Consider the following 24522-nt stretch of genomic DNA (forward strand, 5'->3'; position numbering starts at 1 on the left):
TGCAGCCTTTACCTCAGAGAAAGCCCGCTGGCATTGCTCCGTCCACTGGACTGGATCTGGTGCCCCCTTTTTAGTCAGATCAATCAGCGGGCTGGTGACGTCTGAATAATTAGGTATAAACCTACGATAATAGGCAGCCAGCCCCAGGAACTGTCTCACCCCCTTTTTGGTCTTGGGCCTCGGGCAGGCCACAATTGCTGCTGTCTTGTTAATTTGGGACCGCACCTGCCCGTTGCCCAAGTGGAAGCCCAGATACCGTACTTCCACCCGCCCAATCGCACACTTCTTCAGGTTGGCTGTGAGACCCGCTCGCCTCAGCGACCTAAGGACGGCCCTCAGATGTTCGAGGTGCCTCGGCCAGTCATTGCTATAGATGATAATGTCATCGAGGTAGGCGGCCGCATAAGTGGCGTGGGGGCGGAGGACCCTGTCCATCAGCCGCTGAAATGTAGCGGGCGCCCCAAACAGCCCAAAAGGAAGTGTAACGAATTGGTGTAATCCGAACGGTGTGGAAAAGGCCGTTTTTTCTCAGGATAGTGGAGTCAAGGGGATCTGCCAATAGCCTTTTGTTAAATCCAGTGTCGAATAAAAGCGAGCCGTGCTTAGTCGATCGAGCAACTCATCAATACAAGGTATTGGGTACGCGTCAAATTTAGACACCGCGTTGACTTTTTTCTATAGTCCACACAGAACCGGACCGACCCGTCTTGGTACCCAAAGCCGACCACCGGGCTGCTCCAGTCACTGTGGGACTCCTCGACGATGCCCATTTCAAGCATGGCCTCGAGTTCTTCCCAAACCACCTTTTTTTTTGTGTTCGGGTAGCCTGTAAGGGCGGCTATGCACTACCACCCCTGGGGGCGTCTCAATGTGGTGCTCTATGAGGTCGGTCCGACTGGGCAGGGGCGAGAACACATCCGAAAACTCGGTCTGCAACTGGGCAACCTCCGCGAGTTGGGTTGGGGAGAGGTGGTCTCCACAGGGGACCGGAGAGGTACGTGATGCCAATGCCCCTTTTTGAACCTCTGGCCCCAGCTCCGCCTTCTCCGGAACCACCAACACCAACGCCACGGGGACCTCCTCATTCCAGAGTTTAAGCAGATTGAGGTGGTAAATCTGTAGCGCCCCACCCCTGTCCGTTCGCCTCACCTCGTTGTCGACATCCCCGACTCGCCGTGTGACCTCAAAGGGTCCTTGCCACTTGGCGATCAATTTGGAGCTTGATGTGGGCAACAGTACGAGTACTTTATCTCCCGGTGTGAACTCCCTAAGGCGCGTACCCTTGTTGTACAGGCGGGCTTGCCGTTCTTGGGCCTGCCGCAAATTCTCCTGGGTTAGGTGGGTGAGTGTGTGGAGTTTTGCGTGCAGGTCAATAACGTATTGAATTTTGTTTTTACTTTGTGAAGGTCCCTCCTCCCAATTTTCCCGCAGTTCATCTAGAATGCTGCGCGGCTTACGCCCATATAATAATTCAAACGGGGAGAACCCCGTGGAGGCTTGGGGGACCTCTCGCACTGAAAACAACAAGGGCTCGAGCCACTTATCCCAATTACGTGTGTCCTCACTTACGAATTTTTTAATTATATTCTTGAGGGGGGACGGTACCTTTTGTTGTGACAAATCCAGAAAAGGTCCAGTTGATCCAGCCATCAATAAGGATCATGGGAAGAACATTTGTCAGGTTGCCCTTCATCATATCTGTCAACATGTTTGGGTCAGTCATTGGGGAAGGAGGTACTACTTTTCTTTTTGTCTTTTTAAAGAAGCCATCATCTGGGTTATTGAAGTAAAATTTTCTCATCAGGAAGGACTGTTTAGGGATATATTTTCCATTTTCTCTTAATATCCTGCTCCTTATGAGAACCTGGCTGTCCAAAACCTGCTCCAGTGTGAGTTTCTTGTCACTCTGTAATAAGATGGAGACGTAATGTCGAATGACCCCGATGAGAAAAGTGATGAACACTATGGGCAACACAACCCACAGACAGATGTTGGAGTCTAACAAAAGTTCTGGTTCTGCCATGATTTTACTGGAGAGATGCTGACAGGAACAACCTTGTAATTATAAGACACTTTTTTTTTTTTTTTTTTAATTCCTCTAATATCAGACTCGGGCGGTGTATGAACCCAACGGCAGCATCAGCACTCCCTTTACCGCATCAGCTCCGCTGGCTAGCGGCTAGCAGGGGAACACACACACACCTTCACCCCCTGTGCTCCCCCCAATGCCTCGTTTTGCACCAGGCTTTGGTGAATTGAGGTTTGATTACAACCGGAATCCACCAACGCCTGATATGTATCCCCTTGAATACTCACCGGTATGCGATACGCTCCGGCCTGATCGAGGGCGGCTCCTGGCGCATTGGGGATCCGAACCACCGCACCCACCTCCATTGCCGTTCACTGCTGTTGGAGGTGGCCCGGCTCCCCGCAGCACCAGCAAACCGGCCCGGGCTTCCTCTCTGCACCGGTGTTCTGGGGCTCACTCACCTGAGGGGGGGGAGAGACAGACACAGAAGGGAGAAACGGGAGGGCACCGCAGGTGCGGCGGGCCAGCTGGGGTGGCGACGGCCTCCGCCTCCGCGGTGGGGGAATGGGGCGAGGACGAGACACAGGAGGAGAGGGAGAGAGAGAAGAGGAGAGAAGAGAAGAGGCTGTCTGCTGTCCTGCCGCCGGGACAGCCACCAAAGGGTCCTCCGCCAGCTCGATGGCCTGATCCAGTGACGCCGGGCGGTGGCACTGGACCCACTCCGTGGTTCCTGTTGGCAAGCGTGCAATGAACTGTTCCAGTACCACCTGGTCGACGATCTCCTCGGCATCGTGGTTGTCGGCCCTCAGCCACCGCCAGCAGGCGTCCTGGAGTTGCTGGCCAAACGCGAACGGCCGGCCGACTTCCTCCAAGCGCAAAGCGCGGAAGCGCTGACGCTGCTGCTCAGGGGTGCGCCCCACACGCTGGAGGACGGCCCGGCGGAGGTCCGAGTAGGCCAGCCAGCGGTTGGCGGGGAGCTGTAGCGTGGCCAGCTGCACCTCTCCTGTTAGCAGGGGGAGGAGGCGCGCCGCTCCATCGGCCACCCCGAGGTCTCTGCGACTTGCTCGAAGAGCGTGATAAATGCCTTGGGGTCGTCCTGCGGGCCCATCTTGGTTAGGGTGAGGGGGGACGGGCCCGCGGTGGGAGCGCTAGTGGACCCCGCCGACGCGAGGAGGTGCCGGAACGCCTCATTACCTTCTTGCTGGGCCAGCACCAGGGCCTCGAACCGCTGTTCCTGTTCCTTTTGGAGGGTGACTAGCGCTTGGTGCTGGCTTTGCTGGGCTGTGGCGAGGGCGTGGACCAGTTCGGCGAATGGGGAGGACTCCATGGGGCTGATTGGCTGCTGCGCTCCAGATCCCAGGTTTTGGTACCACTGTAATGGTTCGTAAGGGTGGGTGGAGCACAGAGGATGGCAGGACAGAGATCAGGTTCGAAAATAGGGCTTTTATTGCCACACTTTTCAGTGAACAACTTTAAGCAAAACGGACACACACACACGACCGGCGTCTGGTTCGGGAATGAGCTCTCTCTGCTCTCGCTCTCCTTCCTTAAGTAGGGCGCGGTCACTGGGAAGACACACAAACAGGTTAATTGCCCTCAGGTGTAGTGATTCTGCCACTTACCTTCCCCAACTCCGCCCTCCTGTCACAGACCAGTGCTTGACCACGCCCCCGCTGCCACACTGAAATCTTCAAACTTACGGGGTCTGTGATGTGGGAGATGGGGCTGAATTCAGCCCCATTCAGTGCTCTGGTCACAAGGGGACAATCTAATTCCCACAAGGAAGTGCCCAGTTCCTCAGCCCAGGAAGTCTTGATAAAGCTCTTGGTCTGCACCAGAATCAACAAGGTCTTGGACAGATTGACTGACTTATTCTGAACCGTTATCTTGATAGGCAGTGTTGACCTCTCAGCAAGGGAAGCATCTGTAGAAACACCCACCCATATCCCCACATCTATGAGTTGGCAGACCCTTTTACCAGGCAGCAGGGCATGAAATGTCTGGACTGTCCACAGTAAAAGCAGGAACTAGTCTCTCAGTGGTGCCTTCTTTCTTCTGGGTCTACCTGGGTCCTGCCCAATTGCATGGGCTCCAATTCATCAGAGGTGGTACTCTCCAATGGAGGGGTGATGGGCCTTGGTTCGACCCTACGGCTCCTCCTCTGATCCCTGCTCTGATTGCGCAGCTGTAACTGAGCATCCACCCGACCAACAAGGTTCACCAGGCCATCCAGGCCCATCAGGGAGGTTGTGAGGTGCAGTCTCATCCAAGATGGCATGATTTAGCCCATAAAAAAAGGTGTCATATAAGGCACTTGTGTTCCGGTCTATTGTTGCAGCAAGAGTCCAGAATTCAATGGTGTAGTTATGAACTGACTAAGCACCTTGCTTCAGCCCCATTAGCTGTCTTGCTGCTTCCCTGCCCTTGGGAGAATGGTCAGACACCTTTTGCATTTCCTCTGTAAACTCCCTAAAACTTAAACAGCAGGGAGCCCTGGCATCCCGTACCACTGTACCCACTCCCTTGCCTTTTCCTTTTAAAAGCATAATGACATAAGCTACACAAGAGTTCTCAGAAGGGAAGACAGATATCTGAAGTTCCATCACTAATGTGCACTGAGAGACGAATGAACAGCAGGTTGCAGGTGCACCATCATACAGCTGCAGAGCAAGCAGATGAGGTTCTTGGGAGGGGGTAATGCAGGAGCTGCTGGTTGTCTGGCAATTGAAGCCTGAAGACTGTCCATTTGAGAGGAGAGTCTTTGTAGAGTGTCTGTAATGGAGGACATGTTCTGGTGAACTGCTACAGTTTCTTGCTGATGAGACCTTTTGAGCCTTGTTTAGACAAAAGCTACTTTGAAAGCGTCTCAGTCTGCTGGGTCCATAGTGGTGGAAAAATGTCATGGCCAGAAGATTGTGGGTTCTGGCCATGACATTTTTCCACCACTATGGACCCAGCAGACTGAGACGCTTTCAAAGTAGCTTTTGTCTAAACAAGGCTCAAAAGGTCTCATCAGCAAGAAACTGTAGCAGTTCACCAGAACATGTCCTCCATTACAGACACTCTGCAAAGACTCTCCTCTCAAATGGACAGTCTTCAGGCTTCAATTGCCAGACAACCAGCAGCTCCTGCATTACCCCCTCCCCAAGAACCTCATCTGCTTGCTCCGCAGCTGTATGATGGTGCACCTGCAACCTGCTGTTCATTCGTCTCTCAGTGCACATTAGTGATGGAACTTAAGACCCAGTGAGCAGCTCCAGAAATCACAGATAAAAGAATGAGGCATTCCGGACGAGTGAAGCGGTCAGACACACAGGCTGGAAGCAGTTGCAGCAGCATAGTCTTTAATCTCCTGGTGAAAATCTGAGAACGTTAGGAAAACACTGAATTCGCACTTAGTGTCCCAGGGAGAAATCCGAGCACAGCCAACAAATAGGAACCTGGGAAAAAAGAGTTCAGAGTCAGTCAAACAATCCAAAAACAGCAGGCAAACTTGTAATCCAAGAGACAGAAGTAACCCAAGTCAAAAAACAGGGAAGAGCAGCAGACAAAAACCCAAAAGCGGGAACAAGACAAAATGTCAGGGCAGGTATTTTTCTGCATCATGTCCTCCATGCCGTGTGTATGTAGAGTAACTAAAAGTGAATGCATAGCAGGTGTGCTAGCACAGCACGGACAGAATGGAGAAACATGGAGTGGAACACAAATGCATAGGTCAAGACTTCGAAGTTCCAGGCTGGATCGTGACAGAGCATAAATGGAAATAGAATCAGGACCAGTGCCAAGTTGGTACATGAATATTTTTAATCACACTGACATTGAGGCTACAAAATCAGTAAGTTGCAGCTGATGTCCTTCTGTCACTGTTTGATATAAAATGACATCCTCAGTGCGATTTAATACCTTCCTAAATATCCCCTTTCTCTTTCTCCCTCATTCTGTGTCTATTATATTTTTCACATATTTCTCTCATGCTGCTTTCTATACTTTAGACAGAGCATAAGATGTCCATTGAGGAAGTATGCCGAAAGTACAACACTGACATTGTGCAGGTAGGTGTTATGGATCATTTACTTACCCTTTTCCTCATTCTAGCTGCCTGTTGTGTGCAAGAGCGAGCAAAACCTGTATACATGCAATAGCCAAAATAAAAAGCCATGTGCAGTGCCATATGTCTAGTTCACAATTCTTTTCTGTTGTTGATACAACAGCTATATTGTCTCTGTTTGGTATTATTTCACACAGCCCAGTAGCAGGTTTACGTAACTCAGAGGTGTTGAAGAGCAATAGCAGTATGCATTACGTATGAGGAAAATTACAAAATGCAACAAATTCATAATCTTCAATGAGCTTTTATTTTGTTTAAACATAAGTAATGCTCTTTTACCTGCATTTCCTCCAAAAAATGTGAGCTTTAATCTCATACCATGACATCACCATAAACTAGGGGCACAGCTTATTTGGTGGACAAGCTGTCAGAACAAATCCCTGTGCTTTACTCTCCAACACAAGAGAAAAGAGAAATGCGAAAGGCACTGTTTAGGTCACCAGCTCATGCAGATGTAAATAAGAAACCAGAAAAAAAAATCTGCCAAGAATGAATTCTTACCCTCCAATTACTCATCCTTACAAGTGACTGTAGTCATCTTCATGGCTGAAGCGTGTATTTTTATTGAGTGTATACAGTATGAATGGAGAAGTCACAGTAGTTCATTGAATATTGGAATATCAGTCTATTGGAAGCAATGGAATCTTTCAGTTTGTGTCAGTTGTCTTTTGAAACTTAACGATTAATGAGTGTTGATATTCAAGAGAGTGTTATGAAATATTATTACTATTAAGATATCATGAATTAAAGCTGTGAGACAGGATGATCATTATTTTGGTGCAGTGTGAGAACATTGATCCATAGTAATTCTGGTCTCACACTCTCTCTTGTTTTCTCTCTAGGGTCTAACTAACGCTAAAGCGGCTGAGTATCTGGCCCGGGATGGTCCGAATGCCCTCACTCCTCCACCCACTACCCCAGAGTGGGTTAAGTTTTGCCGCCAGCTCTTTGGGGGCTTCTCCATCCTGCTCTGGATTGGAGCCATCCTCTGCTTCCTGGCTTATGCCATCCAGGCAGCCACAGAAGATGAACCAGCAGGAGACAATGTGAGGATACGCATGCAGATTAGTTGGGATGGGAGACGGAAGCATTTGTGGAGGGTGGAGAGGAATAGAGATGAATAAGTGTGGTGAAGGATAAGGACAAGAACTTGATTATAATAATATTTTAGTGTTGGGAGGTACTTGCTCTTGATTCCACTGCATTCTCAAGAAAATGAAAAAAATGTATAGAAAGATAAGAAAGGGTTGGGCTGGTTGAACCATCCCTCAAAATAATTAAATTATATTCTCGTGGATTTAATTATCTTAATTTATATTTGCTTGTTTCTTTCTCAGTTGTACCTTGGCATCGTTCTGTCTGCTGTGGTTATCATTACCGGCTGCTTCTCCTACTTCCAGGAGGCAAAGAGCTCAAAGATCATGGAGTCCTTCAAAAACATGGTGCCCCAGGTATTGATGACCGGCCACTAACATACAGGGAGCTGCAAAAGTAGGTATACAGTAAGGATTATATGCGAACAACAGCAGGAAAGTAGAAGTTGTCAGCAGGATGGGGCGCCACCGCACTTCTCACTCAATGTGTGCGAGTTACTTGACAAAGAATTTCCCAACAGGTGGATTGGACGTCGGGGAGCCGTTGACTAGCCACCATATTCGCTGGATCTCACCCCTATGGACTTCTTCTTTTTCTGGGGATGTGTAAAAGATAGGGTTTTTGCACGCAAGCCATGTTCTGTTGATACCATAATTCAGTTCATACGGGAGGCTTGCCATGAAATTGATGCTGATAAAGACCTTTGTGCCAGAGTGGGCATGGGTATCCACACTCGCCTAGTGGAGTGTGTGAATGCTGGGGGCAAGCAGTGTGAACATTTGAGGGATTAATATGTTTATTACTGATATGTTTGTATAATCAATAAAATAACATTTTGTGTGAACATTTTGTTTTTCATTACTGTATACCGACTTTTGCAGCACCCTGTATGTTAAATTTTTTTCAGTGAAAGCTTAATTCCATTGTCTGTAATTTACAATAATTTTGAAAGTTATAGTACATATAAATAAAATGGAAATTTCCATATTTTGTGTGTGTGTGTGACATAGCAAGCGTTAGTGATCCGTGAGGGTGAGAAGCTGCAGATTAATGCAGAGGAGGTAGTAGCTGGAGATTTGGTGGAGGTGAAAGGAGGAGACAGGATCCCTGCGGACCTACGGATCATCTCCGCTCATGGGTGCAAGGTAAACAAACGCGCGCGCACACATGGTGTTTGAGTTAAAATGGAAGTGGGTGTGGTCTCGATCTTGTTATCTGTTATTTTGGCTACACAATTACCTGTACAACTGGATGCAATGCTGCTGATGGGGTCTTTTGTAGGATAATTCATTATAATGCCTGTAATTTCCATGAGTATTTTGCACCTCTTATTTATATAATGTAAATGAGCTTGCTCTTCTTTTTAAGTTCTGTGAGCAGGGTTGCCAGGTTTCTCGAAATTATCATTCAAAAGATATACAAATTAGAAATGCATACCACTGCTCACTTGTTCCACCAAAAGGACAACATTATTGTCTTTAAAGTTATTTTTGTTTGTTTTTTTTAATTGATTTAGGGTGGGAATTTTGCCCGCAAGCTTCAGCAAAGCTGGCAAGCTTTAACAAAAACAAAGAAAACACAATAACAATACTCTGCCTATTTGTGCACGTTCCAGATATACTGTACATCTTGGACTCAAACAACTCATGCACATACCCCTTAAATATGTCCACTTTTTAAATTTATATATTTCAGATTCTTCTATTTCTTATTCGATGTACTGTATATAGGTACTTTTTTGTCTTTGCTAAATTCTTCTATCTTAACTATTCAAGTACCAATCACCAAAGCAAATTGTATGTGAGAACATACATGGAAATAAACTTCATCTCATCTCATTATCTCTAGCCGCTTTATCCTGTTCTACAGGGTCGCAGGCAAGCTGGAGCCTATCCCAGCTGACTACGGGTGAAAGGCGGGGTACACCCTGGACAAATCACCAGGTCATCACAGGGCTGACACATAGACACAGACAACCATTCACACTCACATTCACACCTACGCTCAATTTAGAGTCACCAGTTAACCTAACCTGCATGTCTTTGGACTGTGGGGGAAACCGGAGCACCCGGAGGAAACCCACGCGGACACGGGGAGAACATGCAAACTCCACACAGAAAGGCCCTCGCCGGCCCCAGGGCTCGAACCCAGGACCTTCTTGCTGTGAGGCGACAGCGCTAACCACTACACCACCGTGCCGCCCCTGGAAATAAACTTGATTCTCTTATTGGTACCTGTATTCATGTTTGTTTATGATGCATTATTATTATTACAACCCTGATTCCAAAAAAGTTGGGACAAAGTACAAATTGTAAATAAAAATGGAATGCAATAATTTACAAATCTCAATACAATATCAGTTTTTCACAATAGAACATAGACAACATATCAAATGTTGAAAGTGAGACATTTTGAAATTTCATGCCAAATATTGGATCATTTGAAATTTCATGACAGCAACACATCTCAAAAAAGTTGGGACCGGGGCAATAAGAGGCTGGAAAAGTTAAAGGTACAAAAAAGGACCAGCTGGAGGACCAGATTGCAACTCATTAGGTCAATTGGCAATAGATCATTAACATGACTGGGTATAAAAAGAGCATCTTGGAGTGGCAGCGGCTCTCAGAAGTAAAGATGGGAAGAGGATCACCAATCCCCCTAATTCTGCGCCGACAAATAGTGGAGCAATATCAGAAAGGAGTTCGACAGTGTAAAATTGCAAAGAGTTTGAACATATCATCATCTACAGTGCATAATATCATCAAAAGATTCAGAGAATCTGGAAGAATCTCTGTGCGTAAGGGTCAAGGCCGGAAAACCATACTGGGTGGCCGTGATCTTCGGGCCCTTAGACGGCACTACATCACATACAGGCATGCTTCTGTATTGGAAATCACAAAATGGGCTCAGGAATATTTCCAGAGAACATTATCTGTGAACACAATTCACCGTGCCATCCTCCGTTGCCAGCTAAAACTCTATAGTTCAAAGAAAAAGCCGTATCTAAACATGATCCAGAAGCGCAGACGTCTTCTCTGGGCCAAGGCTCATTTAAAATGGACTGTGGCAAAGTGGAAAACTGTTCTGTGGTCAGACGAATCAAAATTTGAAGTTCTTTATGGAAATCAGGGACGCCGTGTCATTCGGACTAAAGAGGAGAAGGATGACCCAAGTTGTTATCAGTGCTCAGTTCAGAAGCCTGCATCTCTGATGGTATGGGGTTGCATTAGTGCGTGTGGCATGGGCAGCTTACACATCTGGAAAGACACCATCAATGCTGAAAGGTATATCCAGGTTCTAGAGCAACAGATCCCAGTGTGTGCTCCCATCCAGACGATGTCTCTTTCAGGGAAGACCTTGCATTTTCCAACATGACAATGCCAAACCACATACTGCATCAATTACAGCATCACGGCTGCGTAGAAGGGTCCGGGTACTGAACTGGCCAGCCTGCAGTCCAGATCTTTCACCCATAGAAAACATTTGGCACATCATAAAACGGAAGATACAACAAAAAAGACCTAAGACAGTTGAGCAACTAGAATCCTATATTGGACAAGAATGGGTTAACATCAGTGGTGGCTGGTAGTGGGAGGCTGGTCGGTTACGATATTTCCAGATTTTAAAAGAAAAAACATCAATTTTGCCCATACTCTTGCCTCTGATCTGGCTGATTGTTGGCAGGGTCACAAACTGTGAAATAACAGGTTCTTTTGGCCCATTAGCCTACTGTCCAATATACATGATGGTGGTGTTGGGGGGGAGGGGTATATTTTAACATTTTATATTTTAAAATTGTGGCATGTTGTTTAAAAATTGATCATTATTGAAAGCAGCTCTTTGTCAGGAACCTCAGCAGTAGAGCTGGGTGCCACACATTTCATTCAATGACACTTTCCCTATATTTTACTTATTTTGACTGAGAAATGTTTTATTGACAATTTTGATAACCCTTCACTTTTAATCCAGGTCTGTAGTGTGAAATGTTCTCGGCTGTGTTTTTGTTTAAAAATGTTTTCCAAATTGTAGCTGTGTTTAATTCATATCCAGAAAAATATATATTCCAATATAATATACTCAGCATAAACATTTTAAATAGATTCTATATTTTTGGTCCATCCATGACATATTACTAAAGTAGCTTATTTACTGTTGTTGATGTGGGTCACTTGCTGTTAGCCAATTCACTTTCTCGTACCAGGAGAGCTGAAAGGAACGAGTATTATTCCCTACCTTTTTCACCAAGTCAATTTGAGGCGTTGGTCTACCCTGCTCTTTAATTTTAATTTTTTCCTCGAAAGGAAGACTGGCAAATGGCTTCGCCAAAATTAAATCAGCAATGCTTGGCATCCGTGCGCAGCTTTCTTGCTAGCTGACTATCCCCCTCAAGTTCAAGTTCAGTCACTCAAATAAACGAAATTTCTGGAACTAAGATAGCAAACTTGACAACACTATATTTACACTTTATTTACAATGAAAATATATACAAACTAAAAAAGCTGGTAGAAACCGTATGTAATGAATGAAACTGAAATGTAAGCTGATCTCTTACAATACACCACAGCACTTGCGAATCCGCATGGGACTGAACTGAGATTCACCGCTGCCTGTCTATAGTTGAAACGAGCTGTCAATCAAAGAAAATATCTGGCCGCTTTCACCAATCACCAGTCTCCTCGCGGAAACTGCCATGTCCCTCCCATGTGAGGCTCGGAGTCCGTGGGCGGGCGTTTTCGCAGTATTTGTCCAATAACCGTCTTGCATTTTGAGATTGAAAAGCGCATAGCTCCCAAATGCCATTGAAGTCCACTGAGGCTGGGAGTCCGTGGGCGGGCATTTTCGCAGTATTTGTCCAATAATCGTCTTGCATTTTGAGATTGAAAAGCGCAGAGCTCCCAATGCCATTGAAGCCCACTGAGGCTGCGCTGCATCGCGCTGTCATGAGGGGGAGAAACTCACGCACACATTAAAGTTATAAGGGCATTTTTAGAGGAGGCTGAGCCTCCCTCGTTGTCTTAGAGCAATCGCCCGTGGTTAACATTCCTATCCCTAAACTTGAGCAACTTGTCTCCTCAGTCCCCAGACGTTTACAGACTGTTGTAAAGAGAAAAGGGGATGTCTCAGTGGTAAACATGGCCTTGTTCCAACATTTTTGAGATGTGTTGTCATGAAATTTAAAATCACCTAATTTTTCTCTTTAAATGATACATTTTCTCAGTTTAAACATTTGATATGTCATTTATGTTCTATTCTGAATAAAATATGGAATTTTGAAACTTCCACATCATTGCATTCCGTTCTCATCTTATCTCATTATCTCTAGCCGCTTTATCCTTCTACAGGGTCGCAGGCAAGCTGGAGCCTATCCCAGCTGACTACGGGCGAAAGGCGGGGTACACCCTGGACAAGTCGCCAGGTCATCACAGGGCTGACACATAGACACAGACAACCATTCACACTCACATTCACACCTACGGTCAATTTAGAGTCACCAGTTAACCTAACCTGCATGTCTTTGGACTGTGGGGGAAACCGGAGCACCCGGAGGAAACCCACGCGGACACCGGGAGAACATGCAAACTCCACACAAAAAGGCCCTCACCGGCCACGGGGCTCGAACCCGGACCTTCTTGCTGTGAGGCGACAGCGCTAACCACTACACCACCGTGCCGCCTGCATTCTGTTTTTATTTACAATTTGTACTTTGTCCCAACTTTTTTGGAATCAGGGTTGTATTATTATTATTATTATTATTATTATTATTATTATTATTATTATTTTCTCCATGTTTCAGGTTGATAACTCCTCACTGACAGGTGAATCAGAGCCTCAGACCAGGTCACCTGACTGCACCCATGACAATCCCCTGGAGACCCGCAACATTGCCTTTTTCTCAACGAACTGTGTTGAAGGTACAGTTTGTCCTCACAGCTGTGTCACTGTTCCATCTTCTTTAATCTTTTTATGCAACTCTGCTTAATGCTGTGGTTTTGTTTTCATTCTGCTATGAAATTGATGATGAGAAACTGTTGTCATGACAACAAGCTCCCTGTTCCTCTCTGTACTGTTGTTCAGCAGTTGCTCACATGTCATTTTCACTGTCTTTCAAACAAATTAAAACAAATTGCTACACAATAAATGCATAAATTAAAAAGGGATTTTACACGGAGTATGTGCACTATCATATTTATAGCCCAGGGGAGAAAAGGAGCTGCTTACAGGCAGTTTCTAGGGACTGATGAAAATAATGTTGGTTTTTTTTTTTTCATGAATGACAATATGTTGGCAGTTATTTAAAGATCATTGTGATACATCATTTTGAGTCATGGCACTATTATTTTAGACAGTGTTCAGGTTGTCCATCTGCCTGTCTGTGTCTGTTCTTATCCTTACTGGAGTATTTCAGGAGCGAGTGGCTGAATTGTGTGTAGGGCTTATATTTATATAGGATTTATATGAGGTTACCAGCAGATAAACTGATTTAGATTTTGAAATTGATCCAAAATGGTCAAGGTCACAGCAGGGTCAAGTGTTTTTGAAATAGTTTTTCTTCAATAGTTTCATTTCATGTGTGAAATATATTTTAAGGGTATTTAAGCCAGACAGTTTTGAAGCAAGGTTGGTAACTACTTGTTGACTAAATATTTTTGAATTATTGTGTAATGATTTCTGGTTGCTCTTAATTGTACTTTTAAGGTCACATGCTACCGGTACCTCGTGGCAACATGTAGTATGCAGTATTTACATAGCAGTGCAGAATCTTACTAATAACATTCTAATCAGGAAAAGACTGAAAACTATGGGTTAAAAAGTTGACCGCATTCATTTCAATAACACACAGTGGTGCTTGAAGGTTTGTGAACCCTTTAAAATTTTGTATATTTCTGCATAAATATGACCTAAAACAACATCAGATTTTCACACAAGTCCTAAAAGTAGATAAAGAGAACCCAGTTAAACAAATGAGATAAAAATATTATACTTGGTCATTTATTTATTGAGGAAAATGATCCAATATTACATATCTGTGAGTGGCAAAAGTATGTGAACCTTTGCTTTCAGTATCTGGTGTGACCCCCTTGTGCAGCAATAACTGCAACTAAACATTTGCAGTAACTTGATCAGTCCTGCACATGGGCTTGGAGGAATTTTAGCCCATTCCTCCGTACAGAACAGCTTCAGCTCTGGGATGTTGGTGGGTTTCCTCACCTTCAGGTCCTTCCACAACGTTTTGATGGGATTAAGGTCAGGATTTTGTCTTGGCCATTCCAAAACATTAAATTTTTTCTTCTTTAACCATTCTTTGGTAGAACGACTTGTGTGCTTAGGGTTGTTGTCTTGCTGCATGACCCACCTTCTCTTGAGATTCAGTTCATGGACAGATGTCCTGACATTTTCCTTTAGAATTTGCTGGTATAATTCAGAATTCATTGTTCCATCAATGATGGCAAGCCGTCCTGGCCTAGATGCAGCAAAACAGGCCCAAACCATGATACTACCACCACCATGTTTCACAGATGGGATAAGGTTCTGATGCTGGAATGCAGTGTTTTTCTTTCTCCAAACATAACGCTTCTCATTTAAACCAGAAAGTTCTATTTTGGTCTCATCTGTCCACAAAACATTTTTCCAGTAGCCTTCTGGCTTGTCCACGTGATCTTGAGCAAACTGCAGGCGAGCAGCAATGTTCTTTTTGGAGAACAGTGGCTTTCTCCTTGCAGCCCTGCCATGTACACCATTGTTGTTCTGATGGTGGACTCATGAACATTAACATTAGTCAATGTGAGAGAGGCCTTCAGTTGCTTAGAAGTCACCCTGGGGTCCTTTATGACTTCGCCAGCTATTACACGCCTTGCTCTTGGAGTGATCTTTGTTGGTCGACCACTCCTGGGGAGGGTAACAATGGTCTTGAATTTCCTCAATTTGTATACAATCTGTCTGACTGTGGAATGGTGGAGTCCAAACTCTTTAGAGATGATTTTGTAACCTTTTCCAGTCTGATGAGCATCAACAACACTTTTTCTGAGGTCCTCAGAAATCTCCTTTGTTCGTGCTATGATACACTTCCATAAACATGTGTTGTGAAGATCAGACTTTGATAGATCCCTGTTCTTTAAATAAAACAGGGTGCCCACTCACACCTGATTGTCATCCCATTGATTTGAAAACATCTGACTCTAATTTCACCTTCAAATTAACTCCTAAAATAAACTCCTAAATAAACAACCAAGTATAATATTTTTGTCTCATTTGTTTAACTGGGTTCTCTTTATCTACTTTTAGGACTTGAGTGAAAATCTGATGATGTTTTAGGTCATATTTATGCAGAAATACAGAAAATTCTAAAGCAGACCTGGGCATTTTACGGCCCGCAGGCCGCATCCGGCCCTTTGGTTCATTCTGACCGGCCCGCGCAAGGTTAATTAAAAATTACAAAATAAATGTATTTTCTAATTTTACCTCATACATGGACTGAATGTGCATTGCTTTTATTTTGAAGTTGTGTTCAACAAAAACGCAATGCGCATGTCATGAACATGACATGAAATCCTATGAAACCTAATCCCGTGATAACTACTTCCGTAATTTGTCCAGACCAACCACAAACTTGTACGTCATCCTTCAAACGGTCCAGCCAATCACATAGTGTGACGTCACCAGCAGGCGCCGGAGCCCGAGCCAATCTGTAGATCTGATACCTACACCGAATCGACGTTGTTGCGAGCAGGTCACAAGAAGACTTTAGCCTCCAAAATGTCCGCAAAAAGAAGAAAGGTAGATGCCGAATGCAGGGCTTTCAACAAAACATGGACTGCTAAGTATTTATTTACTGAAGTCAGAGATAAAGCCGTGTGTTTAGTTTGCGGAGAGCAGATCCAAAAAACTGAAAAACACCAAATGAGGTGATTAGACTACAAATGTGGGCATCGTTATTATAATATGATGCATCTTGCTTGATATTTGGAGTAGAAAGACAATATTGTGATGTCTTTGTGTTTTGGGGTGAATGTGACTGAAAAAAAATGGTACAAACGTTCATATTTTGTTAACCGTTGTTTTGGGAAATTTGATTGAATAAATTACATTTTTTGTAAGGCAACCTCGTTTTTTCCATACTCTTACCAGTCTTAGCAGCCTGTAAAAACAATGTTATTTACTGCTTTATATAAAGAAATACAATTAATATTATGCAGAATTTAGTTCAGCCTTTTGGTCCGGCCTGCCATAAAATTCTGTTTCTCATGTGGCCCCATGGAAAAAATAATTGCCCACCCCTGTTCTAAAGGGTTCACAAACTTTCAAGCACCACTGTATGTTCAAATTAATTTTTTAAAAGCTGCCCCTCCCTCACTCATAACCAGAACAATTTTGGCATGAACATGGAGTAAAGTGATAACAGGGTCTCTGTTAGCACTTGGTGTTATACCCAAAATTTGACACCTAGGTGAGCAATTCCAGCGTTATGGACGTGACACTTGAACTCAAAATGGCAACAAATGACCCAGTGCATGTTTTATTGTCTCCCAGTATTTAAACAGGTGTTGCATATTTTAAGGCTGTACCATACTGGAGAAGTGATAGAACAAGAACAATTCCCATAGTACATCTAGGGCATGCCAGAAAATGCCAATAAAAGATGCGTTATGGATGTGACAGAAAAAGTATCACTTTTCTTGGGTGACTGTACATTTTTATCAAACTCTGTGAAATAGTAAACCTAATGTCGAAATGGAGATATCCGTTTGATAGAGGGGTCCAAGGTGAATATTAAAAAATCTTTGTTTAAAATATTTTGTATTTCATGCAGAGTTTCGGAAGGAAAAGTCAGCGTTATGGATGTGACGAAATTCCGTTATGGATGTGACGCGTCTGAAATAGACATGGCATATGTTTAGAAAATCAGCAATTTAACCACCATAACCCTTTGAAAAACTCTCTAAATATCAGCTAAAACTATCAAAGTTCTTAAATAATATTTAGGATGGCTATTGTTTTGCTGTTTTGTGGATTTTAGCATACATTTCTGTGGCTTGTGGCAATAATATAGAATTGTACATGATCAAAGTTGATTTTAGCTTGGGTTTTACATTATAAGAAAGAAAGACTGACTGTGACATATTAGGTTGGTTACAAATTGGTTCAACTTATTCACATCTGTAAAATACAGGCCTAGGTGATATCTCTGGGAGTGGTTTTGATGTATTACATGTTGCTTTATTTTTGCATGGTGAGGTTGACATTTACATGGAATTGCCCAGGTGCAAGCAAAACTTCCTTTGTTTCATCTTGTGGGATCCCAATGCACACATTAGGTCTTAATGACTTGGGTTGTACCATTTTCTCTGTTGTTAAGGTCTCTGGTATTTTCCATCAAATGTGTTTTTATTTTAAATGAAGTGACGTAGTGTAGACCAACTAATCAATAATAAAATTCATTGCCAACCAGTGACTCACATCAGGGCTCCAGACTAACTTTTTCTTCTAGTAACATTGCTGCTCCTTACTGAAATATTTAGCTGCACCACATACATCAATATGCAACGCAACATGTTTTCATGCTACATGTAGCCTTTAGCCTCTGCCATCTTGGTCAGAATTTTTTTTGCTACTCCCACCTATGATTTGCAAAGTACTGTATACTTCTAGACTTGTCTCTCCAGCACAAAGCATCTTTGATAGCAGAACTGCTGGAATATCCAGTGTGTAAATACAGCATGTTAAACATAAAAAATCACCTAAAGCAAGTTTGAGTGTTCTGTGCTACTTCCTGTTGCACAGGTACGGCACGTGGCATTGTGGTGTGCACTGGCGATCGAACGGTCATGGGTCGCATTGCCACACTGACCTCCGGCCTTGAAACAGGCAAAACCCCCATTGCAAAGGAGATTGAGCACTTCATCCACATCATCACAGGTGTAGCTGTTTTCCTAGGAGTCACCTTTTTCATCCTGTCCATCATCTTAGGCTACAGCTGGTTGGAGGCTGTCATCTTCCTCATTGGCATCATTGTGGCAAATGTGCCTGAAGGTCTCCTCGCTACTGTCACTGTAAGAGTCTTTTAATTTTTATCTTAATTTTGGTGTCTCAGACATGGTTTTATTGGTGTGTGTGTGTGTGTGTGTGTGTGTGTGTGTGAGAGAGAAACATCTTTTCTACCCTCTGTTTTAATGATTGAGTCTCTGTAGATCTTTTTGATTCTTCCCAACATCTGCTCTGTTTTGGTCTGTCTTACTGTGACAGTGTGTGTCTGTGACAGCTCTGTGACTCCTTTTTTTGTGTCTCTTGTGGCTTTGTGTCGTCTTTTCTTTTCTGTCTTTTTGTACCTCTTCATGACTGTGACTATTGCTGTGTTTGTTTTTTTTCTCTTTTTCTCTTGTCCTCATTTTTCAGACTCTCACTTTTGAAGGCCTAGGCTAGTGTGAAAAGTTGAAAAAGTATTGCACTATGGGAGATGTAGTTTGCTTGCACTGGCTGATGGTAGTGATTTATGAGAGATTTGACACTCTTGCATTTGTGAGATGTCGGTTGTTGCTTGACTTGGCTGTGCTCGACTCACCTGTGCTTGCTGACTGTGCTACAGATTGAAAATTTTCTTGAGCTGCATCTCTGCTTTGCTGTTCGAGCTTTGCTTTTCATGCGCTTCAATCTTGAATGATCTGCAAGTGCACTGGAATGCACCATGTCAGTAAAATATCTGTAGGCTTTCACTAACAATGATTTTCTTTGTTTTCTCTCTTTCTCACATTTTTCTACTTTCTCTTTAATATCCTAAAACTTTTTTTACTGCTTCTCCAACACCTGCAATCTTTACTCTGTCTTTCCCTCTCTCTGGTTTTCACCCTGTTCCTACCTCTTCATCACCCTGGTCTTCGCAATCTGTCCCACTCTGTTTCTTTCTATCGCTCTGTTTAGGTATGTCTGACCCTTACAGCTAAACGCATGGCTCGTAAGAACTGCCTGGTGAAGAACCTTGAAGCCGTTGAGACTTTGGGTTCCACATCCACCATCTGTTCAGATAAGACTGGCACCCTGACACAGAACCGCATGACCGTTGCCCATATGTGGTTCGATAATCAGATCCATGAGGCTGACACTACTGAAGACCAGTCTGGTAAATGAAAGCTATTAGGGAGCGGTTACTGTCCATTCATTAGCATTCATATCACTGGAATAATTTAATTTTAAAACCTCTATGAAGACATTTTGTGAGATAATGTTATATAGCTACAGTGGTGCTTGAAATTTTTGTGAACCCTTTAGAATTTTCTATATTTCTGCATAAATATGACCTAAAACATCATCAGATTTTCACACAAGTTTTAAAAAGTAGATAAAGAGAACCCAATTAAACAAATGAGACAAAAATATTATACTTGGTCATTTATTTATTGAGGAAAATGATCCAATATTACATATCTGTGAGTGGCAAAAATATGTGAACCTTTGCTTACAGTATCTGGTGTGACCCCCTTGTGCAGCAATAACTGCAACTAAACATTTGCATTAACTGGTGATCAGTCCTGCACACCAGCTTGGAGGAATTTTAGCCCATTCCTCCGTACAGAACAGCTTCAAGTCTGGGATGTTGGTGGGTTTCCTCACATGAACTGCTCGCTTCAGGTCCTTCCACAACATTTCGATTGGAATAAGGTCAGGACTTTGACTTGGCCATTCCAAAACATTAACTTTCTTCTTCTTTAATCATTCTTTGGTAGAACGACTTGTGTGCTTAGAGTCATTGTCTTGCTGCATGACCCACCTTCTCTTGAGATTCAGTTCATGGACAGATGTCCTGACATTTTCATTTAGAATTCACTGGTATGAGTTGGGGGGTCACATGACTAAGATGGCAGCTTAGTGGAGAAGCTCCGAAACCGTGGGCTGCTTTTTTTTTTTTTTAAATACCCTTACAGACTTTCAACAACTCTCAGTAAAGACACAGTGCGGTATGTCAAAGTCCTCGGCGGTGAAACAGTGCGACATTTTTACTCGTGGACGCAAGCAAGGCACTTAAACAACTCCATCGAGCAACACAGATGCTAATATGGCTAACATAACGGAGGTACTAAGCGAGCTAAAATCATTATGGTTGGACTTTGGAACAAAGTCGGATAACATCGACACAAAACTGACCGGAATGGCAAATGCTTTGGCTGCACTTGAAAGTACTGTGATGGAAATAAAACAAGATGTTTTGACTAATACAGCCCGTGTCGAAGAAGCCGAAACTCGCATTGACCAGACCGAGAGGGCACTAGAGAAAGCTGAGACAGCTTTGGAATCGGCTACCAAGCGAATCACTTTCCTTGAGGCCAAAACAGACGACCTGGAGAACAGGGGAAGGAGAAAGAACCTGTGCATATTTTGCTTAAAAGAGGGAGCAGAGGGAAAGCAAACTCTCCTCAACTTTATTACCGATATGCTGCCAAGGTGGCTGGAACTACCACCAGAAAAGTCATTCATATTGGAGCGGGTTCATCGCACAATGGCCTCGAGGAAACCAAACCAAAACAGAGCGGTGCTGGTCCGCTTTCTAAATCTCCAAGAGAAGGAACTTGTGTACCGGGTGACAAGGAAATTAGAAATCATGCACGATTGGGGCCAAGATCACATTTGCTCAAGATCTTTCCGCGGAGACGTTACGCATCCGACGGGGGTTTCACCCAATCATAAAGCTGTTTGTCAACATCAGCGCCTTCCATGGATTCTTACACAACCCCTGCAGGCTTAGGATCCTGTATGACAAGAAGATTTATATCTTCTCGACACCACAGGAAGCCGAAGATTTTTATAAAACACTCTCACTACAAGCAGCAGCAGGAGAGGAGCCATGTGAGTAAGTTGTGAGGGACATGTTTCTGATGTAGCCTGGTGGCTGCATAAAGACACTTGGACGTACTGCACTACGAATCACAGCAGTGTAAGCTATTGTGTTGTTCAAAAGCTGATTAAAATTCACTCCATTTGAACTTTCTTATTTACATGCTGAAAGCTAAGACTTTAAAATAAGTGATTATACTTTTGATAAGGGTTACAGTAATTATTATGTAAACTTAACATGGTTGATGGATACTGTTGGAGCACTATCTGTTGAGTTCACGCTGATTAGTTGCTCCCCAGTATTGTGGATCAGTGTCTTCCAAATCCACCTTGATTCCAGGGGAGGGATAGAAATTTTACAAAGGAAATGCCCATGTTTAGTAAGGGGCTGCAGGGCTCGAAATTCTTTTCTTTTTTTTTTTTTTTCCACCAGCCAGCCGGACTAGTTACCTTCCAAAGTAACTAGCCAAACAGAAAATCAACTAGCCAAAATTTGTTCATGTATGAATTTTACTTCTGTCAAAAATAACGCAAAAGAGAGTAGTTACCATTGTTCATGACTAATGTGCATTTATTTCAAGACCCGAGTATTTTGATACTGCTGTTAAGTACATAAATAAGAACAACAAAGGGCACCATAATATAATATCAACAAATAATAATATATTGGAAAACTTGGCAACTTGGTGTATGAGTATTGAAAACAAATATACTTACTCTCATGACTAAAGCACCCAAAATATGTCCAACATGATTTCTGTATTTAACCATTTATGAGAGAGAAAGCATTAGGAGCTTCATATTGACTAGGAATCAACTTGAAAAAAATTAATTATTCCATAAAAATCGTATCGCCGCCAAGGCCTACCCTGCCCCCACGTTTGCTCATAAGTCCTATGTTGTTTCTCCTCTTCAGACTGAGGTTGCTTTGTCCCCGTCTCTGGCGGTTTCTGTACACCTTTCAGAAAATTCCACATCGCAACTTAGCTTTGGCAGATGTAGATGTAAACAACAACAAAAACACGTGTTTAAATGGGCAATAATGTGGCCACATCTATTGAATTTGATAACGTGATGTGGCAGCGGGGGTGTGGCCAAGCGTTGGTCTGTGAACGGAGGGCGGAGTCAGGGAAGGTAAGTGGTGGAATCATTGCACCTGATGGGGATTAACCTGTGTTTGTGTATCTTCCCCAGTGACCACGCTCTTTTAAAGGAGAGAGAGAGCAGAGAAAGGGAGCTCTCTCTCCCCAACCAGAACACGTGTGTGTGTGTGTGTGTGTGTGTGTGTGTGTGCACGCGTGCGGCTGGGAAGTGATAAAAGGCTGAAAAGCTAGCAATAAATAGTTCATTGAGAACTCAGTTCTGGCCTGCCGTACTTCTGTGCTCCACCCACCTGGTCCAATACTACACGTGATTACCGCGATATTCAACGAGATGCGTTATATGCATGCGCAGTAGTGAAAAAACCGACAGCCTGACTCGTACACGATATGATTCGGAATTCTTCGGTATTTTCCGTCCTGCCGATAAACACATCGATTAACACAGACACGGCACGTGCTTAATATGTGGTGGCTTTAGTTGACGGTGTGTCTGAATCTTCGCTTCATATATATTTTTTATTTTCAACTAGCTAGCCGGGCTGGCTAGTGACAGGAATTGCCCGCCAAATGACAAATTAAGTCGCCTTGGGCGACCAGACCACCGCGAATTTCGAGCCCTGGGTTGTTTATATTAGGTTCAGTGTTCAGTGTGTGAGTGCTTGAATGTATGTGTAAACTTGCATCTCTGTAATAAGGTTTCTCTTTTTTCTCTTCTTTTTTCATTATTATTATCCCAGATGTACATGAATAATGTTATAATTGTATATGGGGAGGACTAAACAGGAAAATAGTCTGATTGCTAATATTACAAGTTGGAATGTCAGGGGATTGAGGAAAACAACTAAACTAAAACAAGTATTAAACAGGATAAAAGATCTAAAATCTAGGATTATCTTTATACAAGAATTACATCTGACCACGACAGATATACAAAGGCTAACCAAAAGATGGCCTGGCCAGGTTTTTCATGCTTCCCTTAATAGTCAAGCTAGAGGGGTTGCTATTCTTATACACAAATCAATACCATTCCAAACAAAACTCATCAAAGACCCATACGGGAGGTACATTATAGCACAAGTCAGTATTCTGTCACAAAAAATAAATCTTATTAATATATATGGTCCCAATGATGATAACCCGTCCTTTTTTGAAAAACTATTCCTAACCGCGTCGGCTCTGGAGGGCCTATATATTATAGGAGGAGACTTTAACTGTACCCTAGACCCAGTTTTAGATAGATCTACTCAAACTGACAACACCCATACAAAAACCAGAAAAATACTCCATGATTATATGAGACCTTAGACTATATGATATCTGGAGAATTAAAAACCCTAATAACCGGGAATATTCATGTTACTCTAGTTCATATAAAAGTCATTGACATATTGATTATTTCCTGATATCTATAGAGTTACAACCTCAGGTTAAAAATTGCTGGTATAACAGCATTGTAATTAGTGACCATGCAGCAGTGTCTATGGAAGTCCAATTGGGTAAAATTAATTATTGTCCAAAAAGATGATTACAATCATTTTTGTTAAAGGATCCAAACTTTGTCAAATTTATAGAAAACTCTATAGACATGTATTTTGAATTAAATAAGGATGAAACCACAGCTAGTAGTAGATGGGAAGCTTTCAAAGCCTACATAAAGGGAGAAATTATAAGCTACACCAGTAAAAAAAAATAAGCAATACAAACAAGAAATACAGTCATTAGAAAAACAAATTAAAAACATAGAAAGCAAGTTCTATCATGACAAAGATCCCAAAAAACTACAAAACCTGACTATTATGAGAGCTAAATATGATAAACTGACAACTGAAAGAGTGGCTAAGAGTTTCATGTGGACTAAGCAAGTATATTATGATCAAGGAGAAAAAGCAGGTAGATTACTGCCCTGGAGAATTAAGAAAAAACAGGCTGAAAGGACAGTTCATAGTATTAAGTCAAAAACAGGTAACTTAACGATTGACCCCACAGAGATAAACGATAACTTCAGAGAGTTTTACAAGCTGTTATACAAATCAGAATATAATGGAAATGAAGAAGCTCAGAATACTTTTCCTGACCAGTTAAAATTCCAGACATTATCAGAGGAGGATAAAGCAATACTTGAAAATCCACTAACAATAGAGGACCTTTTAGAAGCTATAGGAGATATGAATAAAGCACCCGGACCAAATGGGCTGCCAATAGAATTTTATAAAGAATTTAAAAGTAAATTGGTACAGCCACTTCTAGACATGTATAATGAATCATATGAATTGGGAATGCTACCGGATTCGTTGAGAATAGCTACTATAACTCTTTTATTAAATCCAAATAAATCCCCAACTGAATGTTCTTCCTACAGGGGAATT

The 24522-nt window shown here is 43.0% G+C and overlaps 1 protein-coding gene across 1 annotated transcript in view; it reads left to right on the plus strand.

Annotated features, from left to right (window-relative positions):
* Positions 1-2593: 2593 nt before the first annotated feature.
* Positions 2594-24522, plus strand: part of LOC132870328 (sodium/potassium-transporting ATPase subunit alpha-3-like) — a 127262-nt gene continuing 105333 nt past the window's right edge. The window contains exons 1-8 of the mRNA XM_060903960.1: positions 2594-2644; positions 6022-6081; positions 6980-7183; positions 7475-7588; positions 8243-8377; positions 13027-13144; positions 18012-18280; positions 19146-19344. Of these exons, the coding sequence (XP_060759943.1) occupies positions 2594-2644; positions 6022-6081; positions 6980-7183; positions 7475-7588; positions 8243-8377; positions 13027-13144; positions 18012-18280; positions 19146-19344 (1150 nt within the window). The remainder of the gene's footprint in view (positions 2645-6021; positions 6082-6979; positions 7184-7474; positions 7589-8242; positions 8378-13026; positions 13145-18011; positions 18281-19145; positions 19345-24522) is intronic.

The sequence above is a fragment of the Neoarius graeffei genome, chromosome 22 (assembly GCF_027579695.1).
Source record: "Neoarius graeffei isolate fNeoGra1 chromosome 22, fNeoGra1.pri, whole genome shotgun sequence".
In the NCBI taxonomy this organism is placed as follows: Eukaryota; Metazoa; Chordata; class Actinopteri; order Siluriformes; family Ariidae; genus Neoarius; species Neoarius graeffei.